Here is a 27,716-nt window from a genome sequence, read left to right as displayed (position 1 = left end):
AGAAATAATTTAATTATCAAGTCTGTGCGCATGATCTTGAAACTTGTCATGGTCATTGAAATCTCCCTTTCTTAATACAACAACCATAATAAAAAACCAGCCAAAATACTATTGGACTATAACAAATTGCTCAGATAAACAGAGGACTACTCACAGCTGTGCAATGGGACACTACTTGTATATTATTCAGTATATATTCAGGGAAGTTTGGGCCTCTCTTCTGAAGCTGCTACCCCCGCGATCCAATCCTGGATAAAGCGGAAGAAAATGGATGGATAGATTTATTTAAACAAAAGTTAACTGGGCTGCACAGTTGATGTTATTATTAGCCTATATTCCCCACTAACCAGAGGGGAGTGTTAAGGCTTTTATTTTGAAATTTTAAGTAAGCTTCAATTTAAATGTCCTAACTAATCCCAGGAGTAACAGTGATTGGGTTAAATCGTTTCTATAATGCTCAAAGAGCAATAATCTCATGTAAAAATTGTCTAAGGCTTTTATTTTGAAATTTTCAGTGAACTTCATTTTTACTGGCCACACTAACCCTGTATGTAATAATGGTTGGTTAAAATCTGTTATAAAATGCCCAAAACACAAGTAGTTCTAAAGGCCAGCTCATTCTTCCTCAGTAGTAACTGACAGTTCCGCCATGTTGTAGTTCTTACATTCAGCTCAGACCTCTTTTGTAGGCACTGAGTGTCCGCCATGTTGTAGTCCTAACCTTGAGTCATTGTAGTTCTAAAGAGCAGCTCAACTGTCATGTGAGTGAAACACACAGGGAGAGACAGAATTCTAATAGTTTGTTTGATTGGGTTAAATCAGTTATATAATGCTCAAAAGAGCAATAACCTGATGTAAAACTTGTCAAGGATTTTTTTTGACATTTTAATTAAGCTTAATTAACCCTGTATGTAATAATGGTTGGTTAAAATCAGTTATAAAATGCCCAAAACACAAGTAATTCTAAAGGCCAGCTCATTCCTCCTCCTTAGTAACTGACAGTTCTGCCATGTTGTAGTTCTAACCTGTATGTCCAGCCATAGTTAGAACTACAGTGATGCGTTTTTTGTAGTCCTACAACTTTTTTGTATCAGTTGGTCATAAGGCATTCATTTACAGGAGTGTTTGGTTCGGCAATTTATGGTCCCAATGTAAACCTCCGAGCGCTTGAGGAGGGAGCAGTAGAGAACAGCTGGCCGGAATTAGTGTTCATAAATGGGATCAACCTTGAGCTAAACGCTCCTTACTCAGCGGAGCGCGAATATCAAATATCCAACTTGAAACAACTTCACTGCGGTCGGTAGCATAACGAAAACGCCGGAAAAAGTTTGTTTTGGTATGTGGCCATACAAGATGGCGCCTAGCGACGTAAACGTCACACGCAGTGACGTCAGTTCCAAAGCTCTATACATGAAAGTAAAGCCATATGTGGATTTACATATATATGTAATTTCTAAAAGGATGATAACGGCGTGCCATTCTTGATTTTAAAAGTTCTCCTTAGTTTTTATTCTATTGCATATATCTCATCATGCCCAGTCACATTTCACTTGAGGGTTAGTCTAAAGCGGGGGTCCTAAAGAATTATCATTACATTAACTACGCTTCCAAAAATTCAACTAATCCTTAAAGTACAGCTCGTACTGTGGTGCAATTATATGTTACCTCAGCCTGCCATACAAAATTAGTCTACAATTGGCCGAAAGGGGGCGTTCTCCTGATACGAAACTCGTACCCACTTGTTTGTCAACAAAGAAGTGGGTAGTGCCTGCTAGTTCATTTCCGTTGGCAGTCAAAGATGGCGGCGGTCTCTTTACGAAACTCCGGGTCTTTGCTGTCATTATTCAGCAAAAGTTTCTTCCGACCGGAGCTCAACGCGCTTTGCTCCTATCACAAAAAGGTAACCGACTGAACCGTTCAGGCTACTAATCATTTTATTTTTGAGTAGAGGAAATTTCCTATGTTGTCCTTTAGAAGTCAAAAACAGATCTCACGCATGTTTACCTTTCCTTAAGGTGGTGGATCATTACGAAAACCCGAGAAACGTGGGCTCTCTGGACAAGAACGAGAAGAACGTGGGGACAGGGCTGGTGGGTGCGCCAGCCTGCGGGGACGTTATGAAACTTCAGGTAAGCTGGAGCTGCACAGGACCGCTGCTAGGACTTCAATCTTACGGGTGTGTTACTAACGGTTTGCGTCTTGTGTTGCTCCAGATTCAAGTAGATGAAAACGGGAAGATCGTGGATGCAAAGTTCAAAACATTTGGCTGCGGATCAGCCATCGCCTCTAGCTCTCTTGCGACCGAGTGGGTGAAGGGGAAGTCGGTAGGAACAGCACAGTCATATTGATTGATTGAGTGAAATAGAGAGGACCATATTGATCTAATTTCATCCTGCAGGTTGATGAAGCTCTCAAGATCAAGAACACAGACATTGCCAAAGAACTCTGCCTTCCTCCGGTCAAACTTCATTGCTCGAGTAAGTTAAAACTGTAGAAATAATTTACCCCACATTTGAGTATCTTTTAATCAGCTGTTTGCAATGGGACTGTGAAAAGGTTTCCTACTCCTTGATGATTATCACATTTTGTCACCTGCATCTCTGGATTTTATGTGGTGAACCAACACAAAGTGGTACGTAGTATTGAAGTGGAAGGACACAGGATACGTGGATGTTAGAATAAAAATCTGAAGTGTGGCATGCATATGTCATTGTAGGCCGAGCTTATTCTTTTTCTGCCAAAAGCTTCTGTAAACAGCTATTTTTAAATCATCCTTCACATCCCTAATTGGGATGTGAAGGATGTGAACATTCTATCACACAAGTATCCTTCGATCTAAGCCTTTCCATTGTAGCATTGGTTGTATGTTTATGGTTGTTGTCATGCTGGAAGCGGTATCTTCACTCCAGCCTCAAATGTCTTGCAGGCTCTAACAGGTTTTCTTCCAGAGTCCAACCTGTACTTAGCGTAAGCCATCTTCCCATCAACATGTTTCGCCGTGGTAACCAGGTGTTTGTTGTTAGTTCTTCAACACTTTTATTGTGTAGCATTGGTTTACTAGTGCATGTGTCAAACTCGAGGCCCGTGGGCCAAATCTGGCCCGCCATAACGTTTTATGTGGCCCTCTAGATTCTAGACTGAACACCAAGTGTGCTTAAATGTTATCTTTTAAATTAAATCAATGCAGTTTCTATTTGTTTACTTCCAAACTTTATCAACCAGTGCCTCCAGTTTCTTGAGAATTATCGTGCAAATTCATGCAAAATCAATAAATCCTAGCACTTTTTTGTTACCGGTGACTTTCTTCTTAACAGGTCTGTGGATTGCAAGGATAATAATTGTCCTGTCTGTATACTCTTCCACCTTTAACCTAACTTTGCTTTAAACTCTTCCACAACTTTAACCTTTGACTGTTCTGCTCTGTCACCAGGTCTTCTTAATAGTGTTTGTTCTCCAATAAATCTGTGAGGCTGTCAGAGAACAGCTGGATTTATACTGAGACTAAATCCGTATAAATTAGTCAGACCCTGCAAAGTGGACTGAATACAACTACATGCCACACCTTTCAGATTATTCTAATAAACCTGAAACAAGTATCAGTTCCTTCCACTTTACAATAATTTTCTACATTGTGCTGATCGATCACATATTCACTGCCAAATAAAATCCAGTGAGGTTTGTGGTAATAATATGAAAAAGTTACAGGTCCTGTTTTTGCAGCTGTAACTTGTGCATGGAAATGATTCACACTTGGCCAGGCTCCACTTTCAGACCAGATTCTGGAAGATTATTTACACCTTGGCCTTAAGGCTGCAAACACTGTGACAGAAATTCTTGATTTTATTTTAGTTATGTAAACTAGATACATTTTAAAAGTAGATTAGTTAATTTAGTAAACATAATGTTTTCTTAGTGTTTCGATTTCTCCCTCAATCTGACAAAACGGTATTAGAAACTGTTCAGGACAAGTAATTTAAACTTTCTTGTTGACAAGGACTTACAACTTTATAAAACTTCTAATTTTAAGGTAACTGTCCAAATATGACTAAATGTTGTCCTTATGTAAACAGATTATATGTTTTAGAATGTTGTGTTTTATAGTTCAGTTTTGTATTGTTGGTCACCGTGTTGCTTAATCTCCTCCATTCTTTCTTCCTCAGTGCTTGCAGAAGACGCCATTAAAGCAGCGCTGTCGGACTACAGGCTAAAACAAGAGGAGAAAAATTAGGATTGTGCCAAAGCCAGCAGTTGATAAGCTACAATGACCATACTGAAATATTTCATCAATATCAGGATGACAAACATCTCGCGGCAGAGCTGTCAACATCAGTGACCGAGTCTTGTCTTCAGGGAGCATTAAATAAAGTTTAGCTGCCTTTTTCTGAATACATTTGTTTATTCATTTGGGTTCAAGTGATCAGACGTGCTGATGATTTGAAAAGCTTTGAGTCTCAAGTTGAATATTTGACATCTATGGTCTTTATTGTGCCGCCCGGACTGTTCTCCTGCTACACGGCAAAGAAAAGACGAGATCTTTAATGAACCAGGAGCAAAATGAAAAGTATTCACATGCGTTTGTCTTTATTTGTTTTGGCTTTATGATATTTTTTTTTGGCATAAAGTTTCATTATAAAAAAACCAAAAAAAAAACCAACTTCTGTAAGACCATCCGCACATGTTGAAATAAACGATTCAACCTCCTCTGTGTGTCCGCTGCTTTCATCCAACAGATCGCTCGTTTGCCGGCGCCACTCTCTGCTGGCGCACCAGAACCTTTCTCAGCAGGGTTAGCACTGCCAGCATCACAAGGACCAGAAGCACACACAGCAGGGCGAGCAGAGAGACGACCACCTTCCAGTCGCCGTGGGCGGACACCTGGGGGTTCACAGGAGGGACCGTCTCCTGTCTATTGGTGGACAGTCCTGACTGTGTCCCTGCAGTAGAGGACACATTGCCTTGAAGGTAGGGGGAGGTCGTTTTTTCTCTGCATCTCTGGTCCTCTGGAAAAGATGTAGTTTTCAGGTCGGTGGGAGGGACTGATGGAGACAGGTTGAAGGATAAACACTCCTCATAGGTGAGAGTCTCGAAGGAGTAGGGTAAAACCCGAGAATCCTGGAGGTTTTGTTCGTTTGAGACAATGGCTTCTTTTGACCTCTTCCACTGCAAATCATCCCCGTTTTCATATGAACCTGGATCTGATGTTCTCACCGCCTCCACAGAAACGACAGCAGGCAGGTGTGTCTTCTCATTTGGCTTTAGGACACGTGGACAGATGGACACAATGGAGAGATTGAGCAGCAGGCGATGAGCGAGGTGGACCGGCTCTTTGCACACCAGATCTGTAGCCATCTTCAGTCTGCCGCTCAGCAGCCAGCGGTATAGATACACGATTTCGCACTCGCACACCCACAGGTTGTTGGTTAGGTCCACGGACCTGAGGCGTGGCAGGCTGTCGAAGGTGTTTTCAGGCACTGAGCGCAGGCAGTTGCTGTTGATCTGCAGGACTTGCAGGTTGACCAGGGAGGCGAGAGAGGGAAGATCCAGAGAGGAGATGCAGTTTTCCGACAGGTCCAAATGCGTCAGCGATGGCGGGAGACTTGGTGGGAGGCTGGTGAGCTTGTTCCCCTTCAGTGTCAGGAGCTGCAGCTTTGTCAGACCCAGCAGCGCTCCGGGCTGGATGGCACGGATTCGGTTGTCCTCCAGATGGAGGCGGGTTAGGTTCCTCAGCTGCCTGAGGACTCCTGACGTGATGTAAGTGATGCGGTTCTCCTGCAGCAGCAGGGACTCCAGGCTGGGGGGCAAGCCGCGGGGGAAGCGGGCCAGCAGGTTGTGGCTGAGGCTGAGCTCCTGCAGGCCGGAGAAAGCCTGGAGAAGGTGGTCCACGTTGCAGAGCTGGTTTCTGGCCACGGACAGAGCGGAGGTGCTGAGAGGGACGGAGCGGGGCAGCGACCGGAGACCCAGAGACTCGCACAGGACCAGAAAACCCGGGCCGGGACAGCAGCAGCCGGGGGGACACGGGGACATGGTGAGGCAGGCCAGGGGCCAGACGAAGAGAGCGAGGAGGACATCACATCTGTACCACAGCATGACTCACTGTGAAGGACGAGGAGCTAATTAGACACACAACAGTTTTCATCACTACTTTATGAGTCATCTAAAGTTTTAATTCATGTCTTATTAAGAACTATTTTTTACATTTGATACTGTTGGATCCTCTTGCTCCAACTTTCAAAGACCCAGCTTGTTGATTATTGAGCAGCCTTTCATTATTCTTGACTGTCTATCAAAGTTGGCTCCTTCAACCAGATCTCCTTGGATCGTTATTCATTTTATTTAAGCACACTTCTCCCTGACAGATTGCCTGGAAATGTAACAGTTAGAGGACGAATCCAGTCAGTTGACATCTGGTGACTGTATGATGATAGTCAGAGGATCCCTTCCTCATCAATTATTCACTCAAGGTGGCAGTGAGAGGAGGGATCCGGAAACGTTCTGTCAAAGTTTTAAAGTCCTGCCACTCATCACGAGCAGTTTACATCAAAGTTGCAGTGACTCTGGAGAAGTGCAGCTCCTCCAGAGTCACAATCGGCCTTCCAACTTTGTCTCTGACCTGTCCGCTGTGTTCCTTGGTCTCTATTTACCAATAAGGTGACGTCTTTATTTGGGGATTAACGTGGCGCACAAACGAGATTGTTGGAAAAATATTTTTTCTTCTTCCGCAGTTAAGCTTCTTTGAGTTGGCCTACCACAACAAATCCTGATAAAACGTGTTAGAGTTAGTGCTGGTAACATGATCTAACATGAAAACATTGAAGAGACTCTACAGCTCTGACACAAGTCAGTCCTGAACATTCGTCTTTCTGCTGCAGAGTGTCAACCTGAACGCCTGCCTCTCTAAGAAATGGAAGAACAGCCACTGCAGGCAGGAGACCTTTGACCTCAGGGTTTTCTCACCCAGCACAGTTTCCAGCTGGCTGACTTTGCAGCATGGAGATAATACTATAATGTCTGAATGTTAATCTAAAAACAATAAACGTTTCTAAATGAATCGAGTCTCCTTGGCACCAAAGAGACTTGAAAATTAAAACAAAGTGAGCTGTTTTTATGGAAGGTTACTCCTGAAGCTAAATTTTACTGCCAGGGTATAATTTATATTCCAGATGCTGTTTTTCGACAGATATAAATCTAATGCGTAATTTAAAAAAGAAGCATTTAGTTCACCACTGTGGAGAAAGTTGGTTTGAATCTTTGCATTACAGATACTGAAGTAAATGTCCCTCCACCTGCAGCAGCTTTATTACAGACAGAACCGTGAACTCCTGACTCATCCATTGTTGGTTCTGCTTTTCCTCTTTCAGATCTTAAACCGTGTTTAAATTCAGAGTTATGTCACACAATGTTGCAGCTCACCACCTCTTTCCAAAGAGCATCTTTGACTTTTTTTCAGCTCATGAATTAATTAAAAAAAAGTTTATTATATCACTGAAATATAGATCCATAGTGATTGACCAATTTTTTTTCTTCTCACAATCTGTTCTCTTTAATAGAGTGGCCCAATTTTATGATGTCAAATCACAAAGTCAAATGTCTTTTAAGTCATGTTTGAAGTCATGTCTGAAGGTAATATGATCACTTGATTGTGCTATAATACGACTCTACATGGCTGGGATTGACCATAATGCCACCCCTTTATCTAAATCCTGGCTGAACTTACCATTATCCTGCTTTGAGATTATTTGCTCCTCTGTAGAGATGGTCAGGGGTCTGTGATCCTCGGTCTTCAAAGATGACCACTGCTGCTCCAAATTCCTGCCGGACTCTCATCAAAGTTTCACAAGCGCCTCACGGTGCTCTGTTACCTCTTCTAGATCCTGCTCACCATGCACCTTGATTGAGCGGTCCTATTGTTCGTCAGAGGCAGGTAACGACACAAAAAACAATCAGTTTTAGAAAGGAATAGGAAGGTCTTATGTGTCTCTGGTGTTTCTCTGTAGCTGAAGTCTCTGCAGGCCAGGTTGGTTAAAAATCCAACACACTGATTCTCATGAGCAGGGCTCTTAACAAGAGGAGGTTTCTGTGTTTCCTGCTACCTGATGGGAGGAGTGAAAGTGAAGGGGGAGTACTTTCTCGAATTATTTAGAGCGTTGCTGGCTAAAGAGCAGGGAATCTGACCCGTGGGTTCTGTCAGGGCTCACGTTTCCTGCCAACCTGGCTGCTTTTGATTGTGTGCTGTCACCTTATTTTTGATCTCTGATGTTTTAACTTGCTCATGATTCAGATCAGATTTGCTTTCAGCTTTACTTAACCATAGTTTATTTAAATCAGACGTAATCCCATCACAAAGAAAAATGGTGAAATTTGGGGGTTAAAAAGAAAAAAAAAGTAAAGGAAAAGTCAGTGCTTGAATTAGTCACACGGGGGCAGTATATTTTTCTTCATTTAAAAAAAAAATCAATTTAAGTTCACAACAACAATTCAATTGTCAAAACACAACTCAAACATTTCCTGATGCATTATTAGGAAAAGCCTTTAAAAAATGCAACATTACCAGTCATCCACTTTTCTTTTTTAAATAATGATTGTTGTGGAGACTTGGTGACCCTGAGTTTTTGCTTAACTTTGTGATTTATTCACCATCCTCCACTACATGGTGACAGGACAGCCTGGGGTCCAGATTGTGTTGTTTATTACAATTACAGTTATTTTAACTCTTTATAATGATTGCTCTGACCATAAGCGTTGTCCAGTTAGGGTAAACGGCTCTTTTCTCGTGACAGTTTTGTGACTCATGAAGCTCAACAGTAATTTGCCTCACTTGGAGTGGCATGTTTTCTAATCTTCCCCTTTGGAGGAGGAGGCTAAGATATATGAGCCTCTGTGTCACATTATCTTTAAACCTCTGAGAAGTAAGAAGCTGTGGATTAATTACAATCGTAAACTTACTTATAAAGCATGTATTTATTCACAGTGTCAGCCTCCCAAATTTTCAAGATTTAATTGCAATTGAGAATAGGTGAGTTCAATTTCTTTTCCTAGAAGTTTTAAGGAAATCAAAACATATATCAACCTTGTCAATATTCACAGAAGATGCTGTATGTGGCCTAATAGCCACGTTATTTGTTTGTAACCCTAAACTGGAACAAATCAGTGTGTGTCGCTCTTGTTCTGCGCCAAAGGAGGCGTGTATGTATCTGGATTACATCTGCTGAAACATTTAAAGAACCTTGTAGGCTACAGCAGCCAGTGGGAACAAAGGACGTCTCGTCAGCGCCAGACCCAATCCGTTCTTCTGCTCTCCTGCTTTTAGAGCTGCGGAGTCCACGGCCTCGTCGAGGCTTTCCTGCCGTGTCAGCAAGATCAAAGGAGATCGTCTGTCATATCGTGAATCTTTTGTTTGCGTAATTACCTTAAAGCAGTCAACTGTGATTTCCGAGTGGATGAAGCTCCAAATTACAGATGTTCAGAGGAACGTGATGTCTACGTAGAAGTCGTCATTTATTTTTGGAACCTTGTTGCCTTTCCTAATTTTATGTCTTCAGCGCTGCGTTTTTTTTTATTTTTTATTTTTATTGAGTAGCAGCACATAGCATACAAGAACGACAAACACACTTCTTTCTTTAGTTTTATTAAACATTAGCAAAACAAACCTGTCATTTTGTAGAATGAACAAGTGTCACAGAGAAAGCAACGCGTGAGGACGACAGTGTGAGGTTCGGATAAAACAGTGAGTTTTAACATGACAAAACGACAACCTAGAAAACATACAAACTTATCTAAGTTTAGATGCTCGGTGTAACTATAATCCATTTAATCACCTGGATTTCTGACTCATCTTTTATTCTTTAAGACAGAAAAACAAACGTTAATATATAAAAATAAAAATAACGAACCATAATTTCTAACTAGCCTATATGAAGGATAAAATAAAAATATGTTTTCTTCTAGTTAAAATATTGTTGAAATAAAAATTCTTCATGTTGGTTTTCTGATTGGGTTCTGAAATAAGATACAAGACACCAGATATAATAACACTAAAGTAGAGGTAACTAGAGTTCATATTAATAAAGAAAAGAATAATTGTTACTCATCAAGTAAGGTTTACTGGCATTTGTGTGTTTATTTACATCACCAAAGACGTTACTTTGGACGACTAATTCAGCTCTGAAGCTCTTAAAAAACACAAAGCGGAGATTTTCTGGTTGGAGTAAAACTTTCCCCACGTGAAAAACCTCTGCTTGAAATCACAGTCCCGTCAAATAAGATTTTGAAATATCAGACACTGTTACTCATGTCTGCCTTACAACCTATAAGTAATAAATGGTGATGTGGTTTCATGAAGCAAAGTACTGAGAAGCATCAGCCTGATATAAAATAAGTACTGTAATTACACTGCACTCCATGTTTATTGATCCCCCTGGTGAAGATGTGTAGAAACTCTTACATGAATTCATCTAAGAAATGCATCATTTCACCTGAAAAAATTGGAAAAATTCAACCTTTAATTTGGCAGAATTTATTCCATGGTGGGAGATCATGAATAAGGAAGAAAATATCTTTTTAAATACAACTAAAGATGTTATAGTTATTTGCATCTGTAAAACTTGAAGCATTGTCTAATTTACACTTTTTTAAGCAGATCAGAGTTTTTATAAAGTTTTATTTAGTAATTTGTTGCACTTCCCTGAGGAATGTACATGGCCTGGTTTACAGGAGCATTTTTTTCTCTGCCGCTCTTCAATACGGGAAAGACAAGACAGCATTTCATTCAAGCAAGGCAGATGTGTGTTGATCTTCATTAGTTAGGAAATGGCTAAAATAAAATAGTTACGCTCCTAGATGTATCGATATCTGCAGACGGAGCTGTAACAAACAAATATTACAGTCACTGGATCAGTGGAAAACGAGGCTTGACGAGTTTAGAGATCTTCCACACGTCTTAACTAGAGGTATCAGTAATTGTGGAGGGTGCTGTGTGCATGAATTCATACACATTATGCACATAATTATCCACCCATTTTCACTTCCTTGTCATTAGGATTTCCCCACTACTTGCATTGTTTACAAATTGCACAGCTTTTTCTTTTCCCTCACATAAATGTATAGAAGTTCTGTTTTTTCTTCAATCTTGATAATGAAACCTGCTGAGGTGCTGTGGATGAATTACAGACTCGCACAGTAAGACACTCAGCTTTCTGTCTTTTGTTGGACTTTATTCCGATTTTATGCACGTAAAGATTTTCGTAGCCGGTGTGATTCCACCTGAATGTTTTCCCTTCTGAGTGACACTTTGACCCGTTTTGCCTCGGTTGTGTGTTAGTGGTTGGATTTCTTCAGGTGGCAGGTGCAGACCGGATGACTGGAGCCGGTGCCGGGACTGGCGCTCTTCTGGACCTCCTCCCTTTGCTTCAATGGCTCTTTGAACTTCACTTCCTCCCGCCTTTTTTCCACTTCCTCTGTGTCTCTGACCTTCCTGACCTCCTGTCGAGGCGACGACCTGACGTCTCTTCCCTTGTCTCCCACCAGCGCCTTGGAGGGCATGCGCAGATGCTTAGGGGACGCCGGACCCTGAACGTGGACCCTCTTGACGTGGTCCACGGCGTACGGTTTCTCCTGGAGCTCGCTAGAGTTCTTGCGAGCTCCGGTTTTACTGGCAGTGTACTTCCTGGGCGGGCTAGGGAGGGGCTTGTAGGCCTCCAGCTTGCGCTTGTGGCTCATGGCGAACGCACAGCAAATGATGAAGACCAAAACAATAAGAAGAGAGGTTACAACGATGATGATGAGCAGGTTCTCCTGCAGGAAGTCCACCACTCGGCTCAGGACAAAGTCTTTCAGGCGGATCATGGTGGTGGTGATGGTGTTGGTGAGGCTGGGAGGCGGAGTGGCAGCGGAGACATCGACGGGCGCTCGTGTGGAAAAGGAGGTGGGGAAAATGAGCTCCAGCTCGGGTTCGTCGCCGCTGCCGTCCACAGATATGTTGTAGAACAGAGGACTGCAGTGGCACAAGCTGCAGCACAGCCAGAGCAGAGTCGCACTGGAGACGGGAAAAACCAGCTGGGACTTCATCGTCAACGGCGGGTCCTACAGCAACAGCAAAGTCAGGTTTTTAATTTAAGAATGAACACAAGAAAGCCGATTATTAAAGTCAAATTTGGCAACTTGTCAGTCAAAAACATCCTCTGTAGTTTTAAAGCAGTAAACGGGTGAGTATTTTAAACCACTATGTTTGAATAAACAACGAAATCAATGAATGAATTAAAATCAAAAAGGGTTTGACAAAGAGAAAAAAAAAAATCAAATAAAATTTCTGCTTTAATGAAATCACTGACCATGTGAGTCATAATTTATAGCTGACATTATGTGCTGCAGTACGGAAAAGGCTGAATACAAAGAAATGTAAGTATTTGTGAAGGGCTAGAGGGAAGTGAAGGCTTATTATTAAATGCATCCCCAGGAATCACTGGCTGGCTTCAACTGAGTGATTCTTTCTAACTTTGCCGTTCTGTGTCATCACAATGCAGATTTATCCTTATTTAAAGAGCTTTTTAAAAAAAATAAAAATAAATAAATTAGTGAAACACTTTTAGGTCAGCGTTAACTCAACTACAATTCTCCTAAAAATGGTACTGGACAGAAAATTTGCTTTGGTTTATCCTGAATGAATGAGAATCCTGAGTATCTAAATGGAAGTCAATGGGAATATGTCTCTTTGGAAATGAAACACAAAGAAAGGTGAGATTAATTTTCCCCCTGAGGGATGATAAAGGTCTAACATGTTTATCTTTACTATGACCAAAGATTTTTGCTCACTATTATATAATAATGAAGCTTCTGTTTTGCTGCCAAAAACCTGTGCATTGTGCAACTAGATTTAAATGTTTCTTTGTGAAGAACTCTTCCTCCATCTCTGGTGTGTCTGTGTTTTCTGCCTCTCCCTGCTTTGCACCAGATCTATTTCAGCCGACTCCAGAGTAGCCATTACTTGTTTGGGGTGGAGACAGCAAAGTTTGGCCTTATAATTTGTAAAGTAGAGGGAGGCCACCCATCCACCACACCAAAGCCAGAAGGAAGCTTTATTCCAGTGGGAGCACAGAGGCGTGGGAGACCTGTGGCTGTGGCCTCTATATTTACACTGGGCACCAGCTGGTGTTCACCCGCCCACAGCAGCTCAGACGTGAGGGAGATATTTCTGCTTCCAGGAAAACCTGTATTTGTGAACAGGCCAAGAGACTGAATAAACTCCCCAACCAAATGGTGCCTCTCGGGGGTTTCACCGAATTTTCTCTCGCTAATCAGGAAAACTCCAGCTGCCATTATTTTAGCTAAATTTTTCTCCTAATCTGGTGTATAATTATGAAGCGCCAAGCTATGAAAACCAGCCTCTAATCAGCATGGTGCTGGAGCGAAGCTGCTGCAGCTCGTCGTGCTGCAGCAGTGTGAACCCTTCCACTGCTTGTGTGGTCAAACATGCAGTGTGTATTCTGCTGGACCACATGGTGGGCTGGTATTCATCCTTGGATGTACAGCCATACATGACCGCTCTGCCTCTTCAGTCTGGTAATTACAGCTAAAATTAAGTTTCCAAAATATCTCCACGGGGCTGAGATTACCACTCAGTCACCATGTAAGAGAAGAACATGCAGCGATCAGATGGGACAATACTCAGTTTCCTCAGAGCTTATTTACATCTTTTAAGGTGCTTCCACGCCGTCGTGACACAGACGTGAGATTTACACGACTGGTCGCGTCGTGTCAGTTGGAAAAGTTTAGCTTTCCATGTTTTGGTCACATTACAGCTGCAGACCTGAAGAACATTTGATTTGGATTTCGTGGTAGAGACAGACACAAAGTTGCGCATGGCTGGGAACTATAAGAAAATCATCTTTATGGCTAAAAACCTAAAATCACATCAAGTATTTGTACTCAGTCCATTTTAACTCCCCAAATCAGAGCAGTAGATAGAGCCCAGCTCTGTGTAATTTAATCTGGGTATTAATCCAGCTGGAGTTCTTGAAGGTTTGAAAAAAAGTGTTGCACAAATGAAAATGTGCCAAGATAGCTGCCCACTTAAACTAAGAGGCTTAACAAGAAGACCAGCAACCAGAGAAGCAGCCACAAGGCCCATGGTGGCTCCGGAGGAGCTGCAGAGATCGACAGCTCAGGTGTGAGAATCTGTCTCCAGTCTTTCTGGAAGAAGAAAGTCATTTTTGAAAGAAAAAAAAACTATCTAAAGCCCCTAATGTAACACAACAGTGGTGTTGTGTTACATTAGGGCTCATCTTCTAGATGAATGTAGAGGGGCTACAAAATCTAAATGATGTTCAAAGGGCTGTATTTCTAAAACGGATTGATCTGAGGTTTGTCTATACTATTCCAGTCTCAGTAGTTTTACTCAGAAAGGGAACCGCAGCTTTTAGAAGCAAAAACATGAAACTATTTAATTTAACAGACCAACACTCGGCAGTGAAAAATGAAAATCAGTGAAGCTCTAATATTCCCAAAAAGCAGCTTTGCCCGATGAAGCCAATTTAAACATATTTATTTTTCTCTTATATTTGTGATTCAAATTTTGATTAGGTTGAGATTTGAACTACCTGCAGGTCAGGTCACTTTGCCTTTTCCAAAGAAATGTTGTAGTGCTCTCTGCTTGGTGGCAAATTTATTGTAAACATCCTAAAAATACTTAACTGTTGCAGAACTTACAAAGTTAGAGAAGTGTCTAAAATTTCAATGTCCATCTGTGGCTTTCCTGAGAAAGGTAGTCAGCATCTGTCCATCTCATTTACACTGACATGTAACTAATAACTAATACATGCTTGATTTTGTTCTGGTTGCCCTCTTTGTTTTTCACATGTTTCACTAGGAAACAAACGTTTTTATTATTTGTTTTTGCTCCTGAAACAACTAGGCCTTTAAGCAGCGCTCTGATTAATCACAGAGTAGGAACTTTATAGTATTTCTCATTCTTTCCACTGAAAGCTCTCGTATGTTTCCCATAGCAGAACTATAGGACTTCTGCAGCAATTTGTTCAAGTTCAGTAAATATTGTATTTTAAGTACAGACTCACTTTTAGCATCAGACTTACACAGGAACCAGTAAATGAAATTTTCATTGTTAATTTGTTTACTTAATATGAAGAGGTGCAGTGTCATTTAATTTCATACATAAAAAGTCTTTTCTGTAAATTTTTTTAAACAACAGACTGAATGTCCTCCAATAGTTGTGATTCCATCTCTTTTTCTTTCACCAGGTGTTGAAATCATTTAATGTTGGAAATATTAGAACTGGAAAAAAACAGAAGATCAAATTTTGCAATTATGGCTTAAAACTTCAACTCTCACCCAAAAACAAAAAACAAAACAAAACAAATGAACTAAATTATATTTAGAACTGGGACACTTTTATTCTTAATATATACATACATAGCTCTAGAAAAAATTAAAATGATCACTTTCTCTGATTTGACTTTTTATAGGTTTGTGTTTGAGTAAAATGAACATTGTTCTTTTATTCTATGAACCACTGACAACATGTCTCTGAAATTCCAAGCAAAGATTTAGTACTTATTTGCAGAAAATGAGAAATGGTCAAAATAACACAAAGATGCAGCGCTTTAAGAGCACAAATAATGCAAAGAAAACAAGTTCATATTCATTTAGAAACAACAATGCTGATGTTTTAACTCAGGAAGAATTCAGAAATCAACATTTGGTTGAATAACCTGGAAATGTTTTAGTTTTTCTAGAGCTGTATATATATATGTATATATATTAGTGGCAAGAATACGACTATTCTTGATGTGAAGACCTAAAAGGTCTTCGGACATAAAAGTTTTTAAAACTATCTGTAATTATCTAAAAGATTCCTTGAAAGTTCACACAGTCTGCAAATAAATCATCACTACAAAACCTGAGAACCTGATAAGAGGGACAAATGTTGTTAAATCATTTGCAGACTAAAATGCTGAATATGTAACATAATAAAAAATAGCAATTAATATGTCTGTCTGTTTTAAATAAAATTGGTGTATTATGTTAAATAACATTACATTTTAGTAAAGAAAGCAATAATTTTTTAAAATCAGTTTTAAAAACACAAGTATGCTTGAAAAAGACATATATGACAGAAATGAAGCTTCTGTTATCTGTGCTTGTCAGTTAAATATAAAAGTTAATGACATACTTACAGAAGGAGTTTCCTTCGTTTGTCTGACTGGAAAGCAGATGCAGAGCAGAAAGGTTCGGACTGATAAAAAAAGAGAAGAGGCAAAGCAACAAGAAGGAGAGAGTGAGGATATTTTACCCCTCCCTGCTAAGTTATACTTAGTTTCTTCACTCCGCTCTAAAATGTCTCCTCAGAGCAAAATGATGCCCAGCCCTCCATCCTCAGTGTTTCCTCCCTCGTTCTCAGCTTTCCTTCCTCAGGCTCCATCCAAGTTTATGCAGGAGCCATTTTGGATTTTTACTTTCCTTTTTAAAATCAATCTATAATGCTTATATCTGATCTTAGCACAAAAATGTTATTCTCTTTTACATAATGTGTGTATTTCAGCACAGTGTGTTTTTCTTTTCAACCCAAAGTTTGTCTGGTACTTTAGCCCTAGCAGCTGCAGTGATGTTGCAGAAGGTGCGCAGGTCTCATGTTTTAGCAGAAATGGTTATTTCTGGTTTTGTCGGGGCGAGTCTGACCAAACAGTCCCTGCCTCCCACCAAGTCCTTTCTAATTAAGACCATGATGATTACAGCCTTACTCTGGAAGGCAGCACAGGGAAGAAAAAGCACCAGTTTCCTCCCAAAAACACACCAAACTAAGCGAACATATAAACTTAAGGACCATTTTGGTGTCCTTACCTTTGAACATGAAAGGCTTTTATTTAAAGCTCTTTATGTTCCTTTGATTGAAATTAATTCTTTCACAAGACCTCAACTTTAGGTTGTGAGCAGTGATTTAGCGCGTCACAGAAAACGAGCCAATTGGTTATGCGTTTTTGCCTTTAAGGGGTTATGCTTCAGTTTAAAATGCTTTTTTAAAATTATTTTATTCTAAAATATCAATAAATTATTGGTTTAAAATGAAGCGAATTAGAAAAATGTTCTACATATTTGTAATTAGCCTTGTTCAGTCAGTTCTATGTGGAAAACCATCTTTCACTCCAGCTACAGCTGAATGTTTGACATGAATCTAGCAGTTTGGCACAGATAGAGACTGAAATCATCACTCATTTATTGAAGCAAAATAGCACAATTTCAGTGCAGATTAAGGTCTGGACTTTGACTGGGCCAAACACAAGATATACTCTCATCTGTAAACCCTTTATTGTAGCTCTGGCTGTATGTTTGGAGTGTCAGATCTGCTGGAAGGTGAACTAAAACACCCGGCTCAATTTTGTTGCTCTGCTCTTATCCCCTTCCAGGTTCACTGTCTGTGCTGAAGAGAAGTATCCCCACATCATGATGCCTCCACCTCTTTGTTTCAAGGTGGTGTGTAATGTTAGTTTTCCACCACACAGTCATATGTATCAGCTGCAAAGATTTATTTTGGTCTCATCTTACCAGAGCACCTTCCTCCACATGTATTCTGCGCTCCCAAACAGATTTATGGCTAATTGTAAATGCAGCTCGTTCATAAAGACCAGAATGGTGGACTATACCGTAAATATTGCTTTAGATACTTCCATTTGAGCTGCAGATCTCTGCAGGATAGGTCCTCAAGAGTGATCAAGGAAATCTTTGCTGCTTCTGCAATTAATGCTCTGATTGCCCGTCAGTCTATGTCACTGTCCTATGTCACCATACCTGAATAGAATAATTAGGTCATTAGCGAGGTTCTGGAGAACTGATTTACACAAGGAGGAGGTAATTAAGCCATTTCATTCCAGTGTTTTGTACATGTGGCACATCTAGAAACTGCAGGACAGCGGCCCTCGGGGACTGGAGTTTGAGACCCCTGCTCTAGGTAGACGGTCATGTCGTGGCTCTCTTAGCAGTTTCTGACAGTAGCTTAAACAAACAGATGTCCAAATCTCGAGACGTAATTTTATAAACTACACTTCATCTCTGACTTGTCTTGTGTGTTCTTTGGTCATGAAAATGAAAGAACGTACGAGGAGATTAAACATTTCACAAGGCATCGACAGCTGGGCAAGCCAAGTCAGTTCAGAGTCAAAAGACTCACCAGCCTTTTAAATAAATATTTTTTTGTAACTTCATTCATATTCAGCTGTAGTTTCTAAATCTAACATTTTCATCAGTTCTCATTTATGCTTTTCAAGAACGTTTTCAAAATGGGCCAGTCCAACAAAAAAAAACCAACAAAAAAAAACGTCCTCCGTCAATCCCGAAATTGACAGATAACTTCAGCACCGTCGCCACTAGAGGGTGCTGGAGGTACCCTCACAGCTGGCTGATAAATATTTCTCATCCATCCTCCCTCAAATTATTTATGACTCACTCTTTCTTTACTCTAGGAGACGGATCAATGCTTCATTTACTGGCTCTTGTTTCACGTGTCCATTTTTACATCCAGAGTTGATTTTGATCCCAGAAACAGAAGGTAACTTCTTTGTCACAACCAAAGATTATCTGCAATGATTTTTTTGTGCCTCATAACTGCTGTCTAATATACCACTAACTAATTAATGGATATAAAATGTTATGCATAGTTGTCTAAAACATGCTTCATCGGATCATAATGGTCTTATTTCACGTTTGTTTAGGAAGACAAGTAAATACCTTTGACAATGTGGAGTATGAGAAACGTCCTGTGGTGATACAAACTGTTACAATTCATAATCAATGCAGACCTTTTCCTATCAAGCCCTCCAATCCCACTCAATAAATACTTGGACAAATCAAAAAAAATCCGCAGCGAGTTCATTTTAAAAATTCTTTATTAATTTTCTTATAATCAATGTCCAATATTTGAAGCAAGGATAATGAAAAGAAGCTGAGCAGACCTCACCGAGGCGTTCATCCTGGTTGGTTTTTGTCTGATCTAGTTTCTCATTTTTCATGTGCGATGGAGGTTTTGCTTTTCTTTTTATGGGGGCAAGGTGCAAGGAACACAAAACAGGAGGGGAGGGGGAAGACGTTTAAAACCCATCACCCATACAAACACCCTCTTTAGCACAACCACAAAAAACAAAATGATTCCTGATCATATTTACACAGCTTTCACTCATTTTTCTAAACATACACCTATCTTTCAGCGCCACTTCCACCTACACTATCCCTTTGGATTGCTGTTAGATACTAACGTTTTTGCACCAACCATGCTATAAAATAAAATCTACGGAGCGGCAGCCTCATTAGATTTCCTATTACCGTTAGTGTACGACTCGCTGCTCAAAGTGCATCCCGATGGCCGCTGACTTCCAAGGCTGTGCTACAGCCGCAAAATTCTTGGTTTGAAATCAATTTAAAAAGATTTTTATACCCGTACCAAGAAGAAGAAAAAACACCAAAATGTCAGTGGCTCAATGCTCAGATTAAACGGAGAGCGAAGATGCTGCCTGGTGTACGTGTCAGAATGACTGGCAGGACTCGGCGGAGTCATCAGCACTTTAGGAACAGGGTGTCAGTACAAAGCATAGCACCTCAAAGTGGTTTTAAAATCCAGGCACCTTTCAATTCATCCATTCACTACACAACCTCCAACACACACTTTCAGGGTTTCCTCTATGGCACTTTCAGGTCTGTACAGTGTTAATTAACGAAGGCAAACAACAGACTGAACCATTAACCCGTCTCAGCTTCCCACTGGGAAACAAACGTAAAACCTCAGAAAAATAGAGCTTCTGTTGGACCGCAACGACTCTGGTTGGACAGTCCAATGGTTCTGGTATTTGGAAAAACTGCACTGATTTAAGGACAGAATTAACTCACAGGATTTAAAAGTGGAAGTGCTAAGAGGGATACAAGCACAGCTGGAACAAGAAACAGAATAATAGTAATAATAAAAAAAATAAAAAAAAAACAACAGGTAAGTGGTATCCAAACTGTTAGTTTTCCCCAAATTATAGGCAGGTAATGGACCTTCATTTTGCTTTGAGCTGGAAACAAAGCAGGGACATCCAGGACCGTGATTTTCATCATGAACAGCTTCTTCTATAATATCCACCTTTATCATAAGATGCTCTGAAATAAATCAGTTTGTTGTTGATGTTTTTTTTCTAATTATACAGAAAACATAAACTAACTACATGTGGGTTACGCAAGACCATTTACAACAAACACCGAGATTGGAAGTTGCAGGTCCTACAAAAAACAAATCCGTTTTTGTGGCAAAGATGAAAGGGAAAAAAAAGCTCTTATTATTCTTTCCATGTGCAGCACATAAAGCAGGTGACCGGCGCCGCAGAGCTGCCACAGCAGACCGTTTACAGAGAGAGGAGACGGGAACTTTTCTTGGTCCTTTCATGAACGTCCAATAAGATCGGTGGAGTGTGATTTTCTACAATAGTTTCAGAGTTCATGTGAATGTAGCGGGAAGAAAAGGTATGCATGTCTACATGGAGGTCAATGGAAAAGAAAGCAGGAATAGATTTGTGCAGGTTTGACTAAGAAAAAGGATTTGTCGTTTGGGATGTTATCTAAATGTTTAATGTTGACTGGAAAACCGGAACGCATTTTCTTTCACCGGTATCTAAATTTCAATCATGTTGCAGTTACTTTACCAGTTTTCATAGTAGTAAAATGATTAAATTCTCCTCTTTATATAAACAGTCTACTTCACCAAACTTCACTGTCTGAGTCTAAAACAGTCTCACAGAAAGAGAAAGGAAAAATACTGTTCAGGAGGTGTAAACACAATTTAAATTTGGCAACATTTTCATCTTGGGACACGCCAACATGAATCACTGGCACCTACTTAAAAATGTAACGATATCAGAAACTGGAACTGTTGTTGATTTGGTCAGTCTAAAATGAGTCAAATTAAGACGTCTTTTTTAATCAGCTAGGGGAAATAAAAGACTGAAACAGAATAAAAGGAATGTTCTTTTCATCAAAAAGCAAAAGTACTTTCTGCTAAATTTACCAAATCCTTCTTATTCCACCTGTGTTAAACTAAGGGTTGGGATTTCGCTAAGAAAAAGTTCGTCTGGAATGTTGCTGGGGATCGTTGGCTGGCAGGATTCAGACCAAACCCCGTCAGAAAGGGAGGATTACTAATCCCGCTCACCCTGAAGTCCCCAGCGAAAGGAACGTCCTGAATTGTAGTGGGATGGGGGGATAAAGGGCCCCTAAATGGCAACTTTGGACATCTGCTCTTCAAGTTTGATGATTCGCTTCTCCTGACTGCTGATCAGGTCCTTGAGGGATTTGATTTCTTTCAAGATCTCCTCCATCTTTGCCTCAGATTTCTGTAAAGAACCAGAGACTGATGAGAATCTTACCGTTTTCTATAAATACAGTGACATCGCAGGGGCACCAATTTGGCTTTTTCAGGCTGATTTCTAGCTATCCTATCTGCAAATAATTTTTTTTCTAAACATTACATCATAAAGAGAAAAATACTACAGAAAACAGCCTGCTCTGGATACATAAATACTTTGATTATTTAAGTCATGCAGAAGTAGTTTCAAACAAACACCAAAGTTTTGGGGGAAAAATATCAGTAAATCAAATTTTAAAATCATACATTTCTTCCTCAGTCTATCCCCGAAACTTTCAAATATTTTTTAATCGCTCTTTTACACCTTCAGACTCAAGGTGCAGCAGTTTAAAGTCACAAAACACAGAAAAGTCATGCAACTCACAATTGATGGAGTTGAAGAAGTAGACTTGTTGGCAGGGCTCGACTTCTCCGTGTTCTTGTTGACCTTGCTGTCCAAAATGTTCTTTTTGACGACCTTGAACTCTCGGTTCTTGCCAGGGACATAGCCGTTCTTTAGGGATATGAGGATGGGGTCTCCGTTCTTGCCCTCGAACCACTCCTCCGCCTCCAGGGCAGGGTCTGGTCCCGCTGTGTCCGGGTACAAGTCGTCCTGGAACAGGTCCGACTGGCAAGGGAGAACAAGATATTAAAAACGGTATCGACAACAACAACACCCACACACAATGACGGAGTAAGAAGACTTTAAGCTAACTTGGTTGTGGACTCACCTTTCTTGGTACAGTCATCACAATAGGCTCACACTTCCTTTCATGCAGTTTATAGAACCTGGCAACACAAATACACACTCCTTCATTCACAGTCCAGTGCAATACATGACAACACACACCATGATTTGGAAATATGTGCATCATGATGACTTCACTGCCTCCTAGTGGTGAAGTCATTAAGTGGTTACAGCATTAAATGAGGTTATGGAATCAACAGGAGGAATGGCCTTCCTCCCATCTTTGCTTACCTTGCAATTTCACACTTATTGACATCAAGGCCTCTCTTGGGCATGTAGCCCATGCCCCTCTGCGGCTCCTTGCTCGCAAAGGTGTTCAGGAAGTGAACGTACGGTGCCTCATCCGTGATCTCAAAGTAACGAATGCTGCTGTCACCCTGCAGAGAAATAAAGCAGTTTGTTTATTACTGCTGCTTAAAAAAATAAAATAAAATCTTTTCCTACTAATCTAGTAACGTCAGTTATGCGAGTGACAGAATGCTGAAAAGGAAACGCACCTTTCCACAGAGGTAAACAACACTGGTGTCTGGATCATAGAAGGGCAGCAGCACTCCATTGCTCGTGTCCATCTCGTTGACGGTCATCGGCTCCTCCATGTTTTCCTGGAGAAACAGAAAGAATATAGAAATGTAATCAGAGCTTTACAAAACAAAGCTGTTTGGGCTCCCTCTGATTCTTGAGGGACACATAAGAGAAGGACTTTGCATGTGTGGGGTGTGGAGGGTACAACTCGGCACTCGTGAAACAACTCACCATATTCCAGAGAGCCAGCTGCCTCTCACTCATTCGACTGAAGCCGGTGGTGAGGATGTTGCCGTTGGAGAGGAAAATGGCCCTCATGGGTCGAGCGCCCTCGTGTGCCTTCTCCTTCTCCTGTGAAGCACAAAGAGGCGCTTATTGGTAATACCATGATCACCAGCTGGTGTGACTCTGTGCTACATGATCAGAGTGAAAATATTAGCATACAAAAGTGTTCCTACACATTTCTCATTTTAAAAATTGTTCCAGAATCAAATTTCAAGACTTTTTTTTCTAGGTATTTGATTACAATGTATTCAAATTAAACTGCTTTAGTAGTTTCCTCATCTGCAGGTTCCACAGATCATGAAGCACAATTAAAAATGGCTTCTAATTTGGTTGGTTTTAGGACACTGTGCTGCTTTCCCAGCATCTGGACTAACTTCATATCTCCCTTTCAAAATCTGCAACCCTATATTAGTCAAAAAATTTACTTGAGTATTGCATTATCAAAAAAAAAAAAAAAAAAAAAAAAAAAAAGACAGTTAATTCAGATTCTTTAAAAAAACTAATTTACTAATTTTGGTTCCTTTCCCAAAACAGAAGCTTTTATAGGCTGTTGTTTTGACCAGACCAAGTTTAGGACTGCAGCTAAACCTGAATTTAAATGTTTGGAAAAAAAATTATGAAAAATCACCTTCTTTGAGTTTTGAATCCATGTGCATGCAGTCATCAAGTTGAAAACCAAAATTACAGAAAATTATATGCTGCTTGTATAAAGCTAAAACCAAGGTGTGAAGGGGTTTTCATTTCTCCAAATGTATTCATTTGTTGTCTCCAATCGGGCTCTTGATGTTTGACGCAATCAGAAAACACCTAGTTTTAGCAGAATTGTGCAGTAAAAATAAATCTGTATTCTATATCACAAAAACTAGAAGCAACCCAGTTTTAATGCATTTTTAAAATCCACTTCTAATTACCTCTGAGTTTGGGCAAAATAAACAGACACAGAACAGTTTATCTGGAAGTGGCTTACAGCAACAATGGTCTCCTTGCGGGGATCGATGACACGGATTGACTTGTCCTTGCAGGAAGTGCAGATAAGGCTACCGTTGCGGTTCCAGTTCACATTGAAAATGACATCAGGATGCATGTCCTCCAAGGAGATCATGGCCTCTCCTGTGCCCACATTCCAGATGATTATCTGGTTGTCGCAACCTGGTGAGAGCAGCGATAAATCAGACAACATACACCGTCACTGAGCCAGAAAGGGTTTTTGCTGTGATGTTATTGTTTAATTTAAACTGTACAGCCACCTAGCCTTAAAAAGCTGAAGACAAATGAAGGGCTTTTACCGGCACTAAGGAGGACATTTCGTGCTGTTGGATGCCATGTGATGATTCCCACACGCTTTGAGTGGCCTTCCAGAACCACCACTGGTTCAGACATGGAGGACACAAGCCCATTCTCAGGAATCTGCCACACCTAGAACAGACAAGTATGTGAATGAAGTTCAGGAGAAAAGGACACCCACCACGAGCTGTTTTGGATTAAAATACATTTTTACAGTGCGTGTGTAAAGTCCAGGATATATTGTATTACCAAAACTAACTCCAATGTGGTTTTGTGGGCAGTAGTATTAAGAGTTTCCTGTGACTTGAACCGTGTCTCTGCAAAAAATGCAGCCCAAACCATCTACAATCTAAACTTGGCACAATGCAGTCAACTAGGAACTGTTGAATTTTATTTTCTTTTGGCATTAATAAAGTATTTTTGTTCCAAATTGAAAACCAGCAGTAAGTGTATCCTGCTTCAGAGTCTAGCAGTGATGTTAAATCCGACAACAGTTCTTCGTAGGTTAACTTTAAATCTGACACTTTGATTTGCAAGAAACCCTTATTCCAGGAAGCTCTTGACATCCTGCTTTGAACTAATCTGAAGGTCATGTTAAAGTTGGATGTTTGCAGCTACCTCAACATGTGCTGTCCTTTGTTTTGTTGTCGGTTTAATATAGAGAAGATGAAAAAGATTTACTGCACAGGCTGCATTTCATCCTTCACTGTGCTCCTGAAAGCAACCTGCATGGAATTGACTCAATACTGGCCATAAATATTCTAAATATTATTAGGAACCTGCAGGGGGCAGCATTGACCAAGACATGGGATAAAGTCACATTGAAGGGAAGTACAACAGAAACAAAGCAACTGAAAATTAATGTACGAAATGCTCAATAAAAAACAAAAACAAATATTGAAATCAACTGCACAGAAACAGAAGAGGTTAAAGTGTAATGCCATGGAACAATGATCTGAATTACAAAAAATAGAAGGCACATCCAAAATGTATTTTAATTTTAAAAGGCATAAAAAAAATGCAATGCTACAGAGAAAATTATCCTCAACATAATCACAAGGTCCCAAAGTTTATGCAATTTTCTTCAACTTTAAAAGCTGGTACGTTTCATCTGTGAAAACTAATCTCTGCATTCAACAGCCCAAATAAGGACATGTGCAGGAAAAAGGAACAACCGTCTCAAAAGAAGTCAGTGACCTCAGCTCAATAAACAGCTAAATCATTCCCCTCCTCTGATTCTTATAACACATATTTCAGTCTAATCTAATCCAGAGGGTGAGGCCTGCACCCATCTCCAAGTTACAACAGCGAGTCCTCTTCCAGTAAAAATAAAAAAATAAAAAACATGCAACCTCTAATCACTCATTAACCACACTTTGAGCATTCTAGTTCTTTAGTTTCACATTTAAGATGAGTGATTTTAGGTAGAACAGGGAAGGTAAACCTTACCATCACTGTGCAGTCCTCAGAGCCGCTGGCAATGACCTGGTCATTGTGTGGGCACCAGTCGATGTCCAGCACAGGGCCTGTGTGACCACATACTGTTGGGTAGGATTTGTCAATGCGTCCCGACTGTAAAGACAAACAGAATAACAAGATTAGTCTGAATCAGGTCTGTGTTTTGAAACAGGACAGTTGCAGCATAATCCTAAATCCCAGCTACAGGAAGAAGCATTCACATACAACGCTGGTTTCTTCCCACATAAAAACACTAGATGAGTGACATGAGCAAGAAAAAGGAAACATTCTGAATGATATCCAACAAAGAACCAAAATAATAATAATAAAAAAACATTTACGGTAAATCTTTTTCATTCAAAAAAAAAAAAAACCTCCCCAGTGTTTCTGGAGCTACGCAGAAGTAAACTCAGATTAGATTCAGCTCCAACATCTAAGCCATTGTAATTAAAGAATGTCATTGGTGGTGATGTCATGCCAAGACTTAGTTTTACATTTAAGCTAGAAACCCTAAATCAAGCAATGAACTGTGGCCTTTACATAATCTACTTATGCAACTCGTAAACCAAATAGATGGACATTTCTGACATACAAACACAGAGCTTTATTAGAGACAACAGGTTCCGACACGTTCTCTCCAAATACTAAGCTACCTTCGCAAGCCTTTAGGTTAATGTCTTGGGTGTCTAAGACACACCCTAGTCTGCGTTTACTTCCAGTACCACCACAGGGCCAGATGATGTCACTTGCTGAGCAGCCCTGCAGCAGCGGCTCTATTTAAAGCTTAGCAGTCTAATAGCAGAAACAGTCTCGCATCGCCTGCAGCCACTCCACCATCGTACCAGGAAGAAAAGCAGGAACGACTGAACGATAGCTATTAAAACTTAAAAACTGCATATTCTGTAATGAACAAAAACAGCCCAAACTAGAAACTGGAGAAGATTATTTGACTGGAAATAACAGCAGAGCCGAGACTAATTTAGCGCCTATTGAAGTACTTAAGATTGGTTAGATGCACTGTAATAAATGGTCTCTGGACAACTCTACTGTCCCATTATTGATTCACCAGGAAAAGCTTCAGGTTTTAAGAAGCAAGGTTTGTATACTAGTCATGTCTGAATGACGCCTGATTCAAAAATAAAATGTGATGCTGGTCAAAAAATGGCACCGTAACCAAAGTCCCCAAAAAATACAACTAACAACAAAAACAGGGGACCATAAAATTAAGAGTTTGAGAATAAATACCATCATCTTCCCACCTGCTTTAACTTCCTCCTATCAAAAAACATCAGTAAATGCCCAAACAGTCTAAACTGGATTTGTAAACCCAGCAGAACTGAAGTGTTTGTCTCGTATGTTTGCCTTGTTTTTGTCAGGTTTAGTGGAGAGATTGTGAACAGTCAATATCTTGCCTCCGGTTGATAATTCTGGTTGACTTCACTTTAGATAACAGATTTTCCCTGGAGACATGAGCTAAATGATGAGTGGAGCCATTTCCAAAGCAGATCTCTCTGGATGCATCTATTGTTTAAATAGAACTAGTTTCAGACTGAAGACTGTACTGGCCCATACTCTACTGCAATACTTTTTTCATGTAAAATAAATGGATAAATAAATAAAAAATGCATGTTAAGCAGACCACATTTTCAGCTCTGAAGCAGAGCTGAAACTTTATCACTGGAACAAATATCGTCGCCAAATCAAATGGTTTGAAAATGGGAATTGCTTTGACGTGTTTGAGATTTAAATCCTCTTTGGAACTAGTGTCCTTTGTTTAGCTTCAAGGTCAAGTCTCTCAGGGAAACTAATCTGTTCATCCAAAACAAAACTGATCAGAACGTCACCTACTCTTGATCAATATATTTGATGTATATTTGATCATCACATTTGACAAAATGTGCCGTTTGTCGCTTGCTATTCTATCATGTTTTTATGGTGTAAAGTTTGAACTGCCTCGTTTCTGAAATACGCTGTACAAATAAACTTAATCTACTCCAGTTAAAATATAAGTAGCAAGTTCATTTTTACAGAATATCACTTCTAAAATAT

The 27,716-nt window shown here is 40.2% G+C and overlaps 4 protein-coding genes across 6 annotated transcripts in view; 1 reads left to right on the top strand and 3 right to left on the bottom strand.

Annotated features, from left to right (window-relative positions):
• The first annotated feature begins 1,742 nt into the window (after window positions 1-1,742).
• iscu (iron-sulfur cluster assembly enzyme) lies at window positions 1,743-4,702 on the top strand. Its single transcript, XM_044108214.1, has 5 exons — window positions 1,743-1,900; window positions 2,016-2,129; window positions 2,214-2,324; window positions 2,399-2,477; window positions 4,161-4,702. The coding sequence occupies exons 1-5, from the start codon at window positions 1,799-1,801 to the stop codon at window positions 4,226-4,228; spliced, it is 474 nt and encodes a 157-aa protein (XP_043964149.1). The 5' UTR covers window positions 1,743-1,798; the 3' UTR covers window positions 4,229-4,702.
• A 17-nt stretch (window positions 4,703-4,719) lies between these two features.
• On the bottom strand, window positions 4,720-6,087 carry LOC122827902 (leucine-rich repeat transmembrane protein FLRT3). Its single transcript, XM_044110999.1, has one exon. It carries the CDS (start codon window positions 6,085-6,087, stop codon window positions 4,720-4,722), a length of 1,368 nt encoding a protein of 455 aa, XP_043966934.1.
• Window positions 6,088-9,680: 3,593 nt separating this feature from the next.
• On the bottom strand, window positions 9,681-17,850 carry tmem119a (transmembrane protein 119a). Of its 2 annotated transcripts, XM_044108180.1 has the most exons (3): window positions 17,551-17,850; window positions 16,185-16,243; window positions 9,681-12,078 (listed from the first exon to the last, which is right to left on the bottom strand). In XM_044108180.1, exon 3 carries the CDS (start codon window positions 12,061-12,063, stop codon window positions 11,314-11,316), a length of 750 nt encoding a protein of 249 aa, XP_043964115.1. In that variant the 5' UTR covers window positions 12,064-12,078; window positions 16,185-16,243; window positions 17,551-17,850; the 3' UTR covers window positions 9,681-11,313. The 2 variants fall into 2 exon arrangements, with proteins under 2 accessions (XP_043964115.1, XP_043964122.1); XM_044108187.1 differs by lacking the exon at window positions 17,551-17,850 and having other exon boundaries at window positions 16,181-16,330.
• A 1,019-nt stretch (window positions 17,851-18,869) lies between these two features.
• The window catches only part of LOC122826373 (coronin-1C-A), a 34,190-nt gene continuing 25,343 nt past the window's right edge, over window positions 18,870-27,716 (bottom strand). For both annotated transcript variants that reach the window (XM_044108161.1, XM_044108169.1), the window contains exons 3-11: window positions 25,659-25,781; window positions 24,212-24,341; window positions 23,893-24,074; window positions 22,872-22,991; window positions 22,616-22,720; window positions 22,350-22,495; window positions 22,102-22,159; window positions 21,756-21,998; window positions 18,870-21,359 (exon numbers count right to left, since the gene is read on the bottom strand). In XM_044108161.1, coding sequence (XP_043964096.1) covers window positions 21,240-21,359; window positions 21,756-21,998; window positions 22,102-22,159; window positions 22,350-22,495; window positions 22,616-22,720; window positions 22,872-22,991; window positions 23,893-24,074; window positions 24,212-24,341; window positions 25,659-25,781 — 1,227 coding nt within the window. In that variant the 3' untranslated portion in view covers window positions 18,870-21,239. The remainder of the gene's footprint in view (window positions 21,360-21,755; window positions 21,999-22,101; window positions 22,160-22,349; window positions 22,496-22,615; window positions 22,721-22,871; window positions 22,992-23,892; window positions 24,075-24,211; window positions 24,342-25,658; window positions 25,782-27,716) is intronic.

This window comes from Gambusia affinis, linkage group LG03 (genome assembly GCF_019740435.1).
Source record: "Gambusia affinis linkage group LG03, SWU_Gaff_1.0, whole genome shotgun sequence".
Lineage (NCBI taxonomy): Eukaryota > Metazoa > Chordata > Actinopteri > Cyprinodontiformes > Poeciliidae > Gambusia > Gambusia affinis.
This window is presented reverse-complemented; position numbering and strand designations above follow the sequence as displayed.

Excerpts from the sequence above, each read along its gene's own strand:
- iscu (XM_044108214.1), top strand. The coding sequence starts at position 1,799 with ATGGCGGCGGTCTCTTTACGAAACTCCGGGTCTTTGCTGTCATTATTC. Across the intron at positions 1,901-2,015 it reads TTTGCTCCTATCACAAAAAG|GTGGTGGATCATTACGAAAA; the intron begins GTAACCGACTGA and ends CCTTTCCTTAAG. Across the intron at positions 2,478-4,160 it reads GGTCAAACTTCATTGCTCGA|TGCTTGCAGAAGACGCCATT; the intron begins GTAAGTTAAAAC and ends TTTCTTCCTCAG.
- LOC122827902 (XM_044110999.1), bottom strand. The coding sequence starts at position 6,087 with ATGCTGTGGTACAGATGTGATGTCCTCCTCGCTCTCTTCGTCTGGCCC.
- tmem119a (XM_044108180.1), bottom strand. The coding sequence starts at position 12,063 with ATGAAGTCCCAGCTGGTTTTTCCCGTCTCCAGTGCGACTCTGCTCTGG.